The sequence below is a fragment of the Myxocyprinus asiaticus genome, chromosome 30 (genome assembly GCF_019703515.2).
Source record: "Myxocyprinus asiaticus isolate MX2 ecotype Aquarium Trade chromosome 30, UBuf_Myxa_2, whole genome shotgun sequence".
Taxonomy (NCBI): domain Eukaryota; kingdom Metazoa; phylum Chordata; class Actinopteri; order Cypriniformes; family Catostomidae; genus Myxocyprinus; species Myxocyprinus asiaticus.
This window is the reverse complement of record NC_059373.1, coordinates 717845-727784: the sequence shown is the minus strand read 5'-3', so window position 1 is coordinate 727784 and position 9940 is coordinate 717845. Positions and strand designations below refer to the sequence as shown.

General features: G+C 37.6%; 1 protein-coding gene across 1 annotated transcript; it reads left to right on the top strand.

Moving 5' to 3' along the window:
- The first annotated feature begins 662 nt into the window (after nt 1–662).
- On the top strand, nt 663–6847 carry mcl1a (MCL1 apoptosis regulator, BCL2 family member a). Its single transcript, XM_051664114.1, has 3 exons — nt 663–1222; nt 3741–3991; nt 6505–6847. The coding sequence occupies exons 1-3, from the start codon at nt 808–810 to the stop codon at nt 6619–6621; spliced, it is 783 nt and encodes a 260-aa protein (XP_051520074.1). The 5' UTR covers nt 663–807; the 3' UTR covers nt 6622–6847.
- Nucleotides 6848–9940: the final 3093 nt, after the last annotated feature.

The window sequence follows — 9940 nt, the reverse complement described above, 5'->3', positions numbered from 1 at the left end:
GTTTTATACAATAGCTAGTCAGACCAATTGTTAGACAAAGTCTTAAGTTAATGGCAATGTTTATGCAACCGGCCCCTGACATGAAAGTGGAAAAATCACAGGTATCACGTGATAACACTGCCTTTGTTTACATGTTGTTAGAATAATTTTCTGAATGATGACACCGACAAACTTTAATAGCAATATGCAGTTAAGGGTTTTGAAATTAGTACTAGTTAGTTAATGCTTATTATTATTATTATTATTAATAGAGAAGCATGCAAAGCCAAAATAACATTTACATAACACTGTAAATGTCAGTTTAAGCCTTAAGTTCTCTTTTTTATCCACATTGCTCATTGGAACCAGGTGTACAGGTGTGAGACTGACTGGACTCTTGAATCACTGTTTGAGTGAATAGAGAATAAAGGTAAAGGGTGTGTAAAGTATCAGGAGACATGCTTTTCATACCTCTCATACCTTTCATACTTCAGTGCCTCTCCCACACACACACACGCACACACACACACACCTTATCAGTGATAATTAGGAAAGTACAGGAAAACTCTGGAAAGGAAGCCCATACAAGGATCGGAAGGAGGAAAAAAAAAAAACCGTGACGCACGACGCACGACGTGATTTACTACTATAAATACGTCAGCACTCCCAGCACTTCCGCTTCACTCCAGTCAAGAGTGTTGACCAACACGAGCACTGTCACCTTCACATTCAGAAACCACACCGATTCGAAGCTTTAATCTTAATCGTTTAGCTTGTATTTGAGTTTTAACTTTATTTTTCGTGCCCTTGCTGTTTGCGAGCGTAAATATGAGTCTGAGTGTTGGATTTAGACGAACGGCCGCGATGAGTCTATTCGCACAGGGCGCGCACACAGCGCTCGTGCCTGAGCCAGCGCTGAAGACCCGAGCCGAGGACGAGCTGGACGGGTACGCGGACGAGATGGATACCGGATTAAAACCGCTGAGGTCCGGGAAGAACATCCTGAAAGCATTGCAACTGGACGGGCGATTCGTGTGTGCGACGGATGGGTCTCACCCAGCCACACCGGACCCGCAGGAGTTCGGTTTTGCTGAACTGGACCGGGATACTCGGCAGATTTTGTTTGATTTCTATCGCACACACACTGGAATGTGTCCACCGGGCCAGAATACTCACTCCGCACTACCGACGCTCAGGCGGGTCGTTGATGACATTCTCACAAAGCACCAGATCACTTACAAAGGTACGCGCTCATGCGCACTCCCGAGACCCCCAACAAAGCTGCGCGCTCCCTCGGCGCGTGCACGGCCGATTGGACTTTTGACAGGATTCAAGACCGCCATATCCCCCACAAACTACAAAAATAAATACATTAAAAAATGTCAAATATAAAATATTTCATCAATACAGGTCTCATTTTATTTTGTGATTTGCTATTAAGAAGTGAAAATGTTATGTACATAACATTGACCATATCCAGTGTTGGGTAAGTTACTTTTAAAAATTAGTTACTAACTACTAATTACATCTATGGTGTAATTAGATTACTGTACTGTTTACTCTGTCTGAAAAGTAATTGCATTACTTATTACTAATTACTTTCTAAAACCTGATCAGCCTCAATCAGATGAAAAATACAAGGATAGACATGAAACTGTTCTTTTAATTATTTCAAATAAATCATAAAATCTAATTAATTATTCATGAACTGCCCAAAGAATTTAAGGGGGCAGTGTTAAATTAGAAAACATACATAAATACGATTTTAAATTCACTATTGTTTTATATAGAATTCTTCTAGCATCTATACAGTATTTAATACAATTACATTAAAAGTAACTGTAATTAAACGACTGAAAAATTAAGAGTAATCCCTTACTCAATGAAAAGTCATTTAATTACAGAAATTAATTACTTAGTAATGCATTACACCCAACACTGACTCTATCGAATAAAATTACTTGATTCAATTAAATTGTACTCGATTTATCTGGCACAAAAACAGTGAGGATCTCAATTAAGCTGACAACATTAAATTGAAAAAAATAAAATAAAACATAGTAAATTGAAAGTTGTCTTTCACGGAGAGTCCAAAACATTTCAGTGAATTGGTTCACTAGTACGGTTCATGTAAATTAATGTGTTAAAATAAACAATTCACCAATCCACTTCTATGTAACGCTGGGAAGTGCATTTAAGTGAATCGGTTCATTCAGATGGTTGTATTGAGCCAGTTCAAATGAACGATTCACTGATTCAGTCCATGCGTAGAAGTCGCTGCATCTTTTGTTTTCAACTGGGGAATTGCATAAATTAATTTGGCAATTAGGAGTCGACAACTGTGATATACAGCTGCAAATACCTAAATGTTCTGCTTCATAAAAGATGCATTGACTTCTTCGCATGGATTCAAAATGAATCGGTGAATCGTTTATTTGAACTGGTTCATTACAACGCTCCGAACGAACCAATTTACTAAAACGTACTTCCCAGTGTTGTATAGAAGCGGATTGGTGAATCATTTATTTTAACAGAATCATTTACATGAACCGCACGATTGTACCGATTCACTTAAATGTAATTCACAGCAATGCATAGAAGCAGATTGGTGAATCGTATATTGTAACAGATTCATTTATATGAACCGATTCACTTGAATGTACTCCAGCGTTGCGTAGAAGTGGATTGGTGAATCGTATATTGTAACAGATTCATTTATATGAACCGATTCACTTGAATGTACTCCAGCGTTGCGTAGAAGTGGATTGGTGGATCGTATATTGTAACAGATTCATTTATATGAACCGATTCACTTGAATGTACTCCAGCGTTGCGTAGAAGCGGATTGGTGGATCGTATATTGTAACAGATTCATTTATATGAACCGATTCACTTGAATGTACTCCAGCGTTGCGTAGAAGCGGATTGGTGGATCGTATATTGTAACAGATTCATTTATATGAACCGATTCACTTGAATGTACTCCAGCGTTGCGTAGAAGTGGATTGGTGGATCGTATATTGTAACAGATTCATTTATATGAACCGATTCACTTGAATGTACTCCAGCGTTGCGTAGAAGCGGATTGGTGAATCGTTTATTGTAACAGATTCATTTATATGAACCGATTCACTTGAATGTACTCCAGCGTTGCGTAGAAGCGGATTGGTGAATCGTATATTGTAACAGATTCATTTATATGAACCGATTCACTTGAATGTACTCCAGCGTTGCGTAGAAGCGGATTGGTGAATCGTATATTGTAACAGATTCATTTATATGAACCGATTCACTTGAATGTTCTCCAGCGTTGCGTAGTACGTGACTACCTGTGAAAGAGGATGGTTTAAGTTGTTTGATTGCAAAACAATATTTTGCCACATTACACCATATCTCATTGAAAAAAAAAGTATGTTTTTACTGGAAAAGATTTAGTAATATTATTGTTAAAATAGAACTACAGTCATGCTAGAACAAAGTAAAGTGGGTGGCCACGGAGTAAAAATCGCTACGCTCGCTAGTTAGAATCATTACGCATGTATACACACACACACACACACAAACTAAGGAATCAGAACAGATGGATAAGTGTTTAGTACTTTTAAAACCTGCCGTAGAAAATTTTAATTTTTTAATGAATGTAATTCTTCTAGATCCCAACCCCATTCAGGCTGTTCTACTTCCTCTCTTTTCTAATGTCAGAGAGTTGTGGTGGGTTGGTTCTGTTCATGTGTGGCTGATGTTTGGGCTGTTGTGTTCAGGAATGATGCAGAAACTGCAGGTGGACTCTCAGACGGATGACATGGACTTCCTCTCCTCTATAGCTCAGAAGATGTTCAATGACGGCAGCACAAACTGGGGTCGCATCAGCAGTCTGGTGGCGTTTGGCGCCGTGTTGTGCGTGCGGCTGAAGGAGGCGCAGAGGGAGCACTGCATAGACAGAGTGGCAGAACAGATCTCCTCCTATCTGATATCAGAACAGCACGACTGGCTCCTCAAGAACAAAGGCTGGGTGAGTACACACCAACACACGTGACTCTAATGTCTGTTTGACTAAACGGGAACAGGTCCTTCCCTGCATAATTCAGTGCAGTTGTGATTAGGGCTGGGCGATGCATTGAATACCTACGATATCATCGTGATAACTTTGCTGACGATATAAAATTCAACAATATCGTGAATGTCGCGAGCCTTTTATTTGTCAATTAAGTTTCATAGAGTGCACCAGTAGAGGGCTGTATAATTAATCAAAATAACATCAAATGTTGCCTCACTGAAATATCACCGAACAAACATCTTAGCAGATCGAAAACGTCTGTGTTTAGTTCACCTAAATTTTATGACGATAAGCAAAGCCTATTCGCCAAGTAAGCATAAATCGGCCGTTCGAGTATACTACTCTCAGATCCACTTAACGCATTATATAACATGATTAAATCTAGTGATGCACTGATGTATCAGCCATTCATCGTACCGGTCGATTAAAAGCAATTATCAAAAGACATCAGAACAGACATCGGAGTAATAGTTTTTTAAAAACATAAAAAAAGAAGAAATCTGACAAAGCTACTGTGAGCCTGAAAAGAGGATATTCAGAATTCAGTTAATGTGCTTTAATAACGTGTCATTTGTCATAATAAAATTGTGTAATTAATAGTCCAGTCAGTCAATTACATTTTTAATCGCGATTAATCGCATAGTTTTTCACAGTTAATCATGATTAATCGCATCGTTCTTCATAGTTAATATGATTAATCGCATAGTTTTTCACAGTTAATCGCGATCAATCGCATAGTTTTTCAGTTAATCGCAATTAATCGCATAGGTTTTCACAGTTAATCGTGATTAATCGCATAGTTTTCACAGTTAATCGCGATTAATCGCATAGGTTTTCATAGTTAATTGCGGTTAATCACAGATTTTGAAAGTGCTGAAATCTGACCTACATATTAGGGCTGGGCGATATATCGAATACCTACGATATAATCGCGATGATTTTGCTGACGATGTAAAATTCAACAATATCGTGAATATCGTGATGATTTTAATGAGCCTTTTATTTGGCCATTAAGTTTCATAGAGTGCATCAGTAGAGTCATTTCACGATCATTCAGGTCTGTTTAATTAATCAAAAAACATCAAAATGGAGATATGATCATATGTGATTATTTAACTGCCAAAGGTTGCGATTAAAGACAGATAAACATTTTCGAATGAACCGGTGACGCGCTGGTCTGTGCACGCATGGGGGAGGCAGGGCTCATGTTTTTAACGCAGTTCACCTGCATTGCGAAGTACTGCAGCTTCAAGTATTCATGCAATTCCAAACATTAGTAACAACTAGAAAGTTATAATACAAATCTACAAATGCAGAACTGTAAAGGAGAGTTTGACAGTAGTTCAAACATTTTAAAATATATTTGAACTTAATACCTTTGAAATGTTAATTCTACTTGCCTACAATGGCTGTTTAGATGAAATTATGCTTCCTCTCACTGAAAAAACAAACACTTTTATGCCATTTCAGAGCAAAAACATAATTATCGAGATATCTATCGAATATTGTCAATTTGCTGAAAAGTATCAAGATATAATTTCTAGTTGTGATGGGATATGAGCGTTGAGTTCATTCAGCAGATGTGAAACTCGACTCATTTTCTTCAGGATTTTGATTCAGTTAGAATGTGTAAACATCCTTAAAACAAGTTGGATTTACTTGCGATTTATAAACACGATTATTATGAATTAACCCTGAAGCCTCTAAACACCAAACCTCAATATATATCGTTGGATATATAATTAACAAAAGTAAAGATATTGTCATTGTGGTAAGAAAAACACTTAATTCAAGATATGTTTTTTTTTAATCAAGTCTTAATATGCCGTTTTGCTACTCTAGTAAATGTATCATGCATTTAAGGATGTGTAGATATTTTTACTAGTAGTCGACTGATATGGGGTTTTCAGTGGCCAATACCGATATAAATGCCGATAAACATAATACAATTTAACAGCGGCAAATCAGATGTACACACAATTTCTAAAGTGAAACAAGCACTTATGTTCTGCGATATTTAATTGGCATAAATTTGAAAAGAGAAAAGTGTTGACTATCCATTGACAAACCTATTGGTTGATTTTGGAACTAACTCGACGGAAAAATTGGCGAAAAGCCGGTATTCGAGAAATGACCAATTATTAAGCCTGGCCGATATATCGGTCTATCACTCATTTTTTTTTTTACTAGGAAAACAAAAATTCATTTTTGCTGTGAGATAACTTGGCTGACATTTCAATATTATGCAGTTTTTCCACAAATTAACTAACTCGATGTCAGATCCCCACGCTCATGGAAAACCGGGAAATATCTGGGGAATTTTAAAACAGTGATTTGCATGGAATAGTCTTGGAAGTTTCTGTCATGGAAAACCATGGAAATTCATTGGTCAGCACTGTGGCAGCACTGGTTTGCATGTTATTTTTGGATGGTAATCTGAACTCACTGGTTTCTCTCTGTCTCTCCAGCATGGATTTGTGGAGTTTTTCCGCGTGGAGGACGTGGAGTCTGTCGTTCGGAACGCTTTGATGGCAATTGCTGGATTTGCCGGGATCAGTGCCGGTCTTGCTTTCCTGATTCGGTGAAACCAAATGGACTGTCAGTTGGACTGGATGATTCCTTTACACTCTCCAGAAGACCGGGGCGTGCACTGAAGCATGTTGGTCGTTGGACGTAAATTCGGGCGCTTTGAGCCCAACATCTCACAAACAGGCCCGCCGATGATCAGATCACGGCACAACAGATTGGGCTCTCCATGAGCCTGGAATGTTTATTTTTTAACTATTTTTCTAATAAAATAAATTCTAAAGAGTTATTAGTGTTTGTATCATTAATTTCTCTCCTCCTGTTGGTGTTGCTCAGCCGCACTGTATGATGGGTAAAGTGATTTCTGTTGCTCACAAGTTTATGATCATGAGACCAGTTTAAATGTTCAGTTCGTGATCTCTTCGAGAAGGTTTGTCACATTTCTTTGTGAACACTATAGTGCAGGAAAAAGACCTGAGAATGTTGCAGGGGACAGTGGGGTAAGATGAGCCAGTTCTTAAGCATCTATAGCATAGGACCATAAAAAAGTGGGGCAGTCTCAGGGGAAAAACTCAGGGATGACTAGTCAAGCATGAACATCAGAAATGTACTGATGTTATGGAGAACAAAACATCTACATGAAGGAATATTCCGGGTTCAATACAAGTTAAGCTCAATCGACAGCATTTGTGGCATAATGTAAAATTATTTTGACTTAAGTTCAATACAATTTTACCACGTTGTTGCCATGACGACGTAACCACCTAAACTCATAAAATGACCATTTGAACAAGTTTACGGCTCAAATAATACACCAGTTTTAATCGAAGAATTAATGTAAGTGCTTATATAATATTATTGTGTGGTAATCAACATTACCCGCATTAACTTGTATTGAACCCAGAACATTCCTCGAACATTCCAGCCAAGGGATATTGAGTAAAGTCATTCTTTAGCTTCGCAAGACTTGTGCTCCGCACGTAATTTGCATTGAATTTGTCCAAATTAAAGCAAAGAAGGAGAGTGATTTTTATTTTTATTTTTATGCATTCACTATAGTTAGCCATGATCAATAAGAGGACAATTACTGAGATTAAGCGTGTAGTATCCAGTTGGTCATGTGATCTCAACATGACTCTCTCCATGTAGAATAAAACAGCTTTTATAAGATCACTAAAATGAGTCTTCATCTCATCTGAGTGATCATGATTTTACACGTTTCAAAATTTACAATTCATTTCTGGAGGAGTGCAACTTTTTTTAAACAGGAAAAAATGAGTGTGTGTACCTTTAAGAATAAGATTTCAGTTTAGTCATATTTTAATGTAAGAAATTTTGAAGCTGTTCACACCTTTAGGTCATGGAAATGAGACAGGGCCACCCTGGACTAGATTTGCATGTCATCAGTCTACCAGTGGAAGCTGACACCATGCTACCAAACCATTTACCCAACAGGAAGCATAGAGATCTTTTGTGGCCGAGAAACACTAAAGGTGAACTCCTCTCAAGCTCATTTAATTGAAGTAAACAGACATGGAGATGGAGTGATGGTGGAGCCCAGAAGAATCGTTATGGCTGGAAAGCTTGAATATCAGGAGCATTGGAGATGAGCATTATCCTGTAACCACAAGCATGCCTGTATATTTGTGTGTTGTGTGTCTGTTGATTCTGGTGCACACACAAATGAGCAGAAACCACAGAAGCAAAATGTAAAGCACAACACACACCTGATTGACAGCAGCATCTGAAATGAAACACACATGACCAACAGTGTTACTGCATTTGCTGTCATCTGTGTTTAACAGCAGCTCATTTCTGACACCATCAACACACCACAAACATTTCTGAGAAATCAACTTCCTCTGCTGTGCGTGTGTGTTTGATGATTTATACTGATAGTCTACAACAGCATTTGTATATAGATGATCACAGCAATAAGGAATTGCAGGATTGTATTTTATTCCTGTGTCACATTAAACAGAGTGATTATTTGCACTAGACTAATTAGCCTCAAACTACATTTAAAGAATTTTGCAACGCTCGGTTGTTGAAATAGGGTTCCACTCTGAACCAAACCACAACATCAGTCTGTTAACTGGGCAAAGGAAACATTTATGTCCGTCTAACTCATTTGTACCTTTATATGGAGCTTTTCAGGTTGTAGGAAAAAACCCTTAAGGACAATTCCTTTGGTTCCCTCGGGTATTTCCTATGGGTCTGTATAATGCCAGTTTTATATTAAGTGGTAAAAATGACTTGAAGAGACTTTCACGTTTTGTTCTAGAACATAAATGACACAGTCAGACCCCAAACGTTAATTCTGAAGCTACTGTGTTTTCAAAAACGCATGTTTTAAGCACAATGCTAATTAAGGACTACAACTCCCATCAGCCTTTCAGCTACGTTTTGTATAAAATGGATGACAGTTGTAGTCCTTATTTAGCGATGGGTTAGCAACATGCATTTTTGAAAGACTCAGTGGCATCAAAATCCAAAACCTTAGATATGACTGTGTGTCATTTATGTTCTAGAACAGAAACGTGAAAGTCTCTTTGAGAAATTTTCACCACACATCTTGTTTTACTCCCAGTTGTAAAAACCCTTAGGAAATTCCTAAAAGGAACCCACAATGAATTAGCCTTTCGTGTTTGCCTGCAAACGTCACGGCTGAACAGCTCTATTATTCTGAAAATACTTTCGTTTACACATCTCAGACCATTCACAACAACAGAATTCATCAAATACACCATACCCAGCACACGTACATCTCTGAGATGTTTGATTTAGATCTTTTCATCTGGAAAGCATCGCATTTTAATATCCCCTGAACATCTTTCAAAGATCAGATTTACAATCATTCTAAATCAAAAACTTCTCAAATACATCTGCTGAATGTCTGATTGACATCCGAGAAGAAAAGTCTTATAGACGTATTGCAGGTGAGCAAACAACATAAAAAACATCTTCCAGATGTAAATGCAGACATCAAATAGATGTCTGAGAGATGTACCTGTGCTATCAGGGATAAAATCCCAAATCACAAGAATTTATTTTTTTCCTTTTAATAAAATTTACTTTATAACATCCATAAGTCACAACAAATAAAAAAGTGTGTTCAGCTACATAGCTCATAACTCATCATTGACATTGATGTGTTTTTTCCTCCTTGGAAGTGTTTAGGAAGCTACTGATTATAGAAATCTATATTTTTTTAAAGAATATTTTGTTTATGGGGTGAATTTTATGTGACTATCAAGCTTTGACATTCAGTATGCAAGTTTTTCCCACCAAAACTGTTGTTGTGACAGGGGCGTAGCAACCATTATAACTAGGGGATGGGGGGCATTTCCCCCTCATATTTAGAAATAACTAAATCTG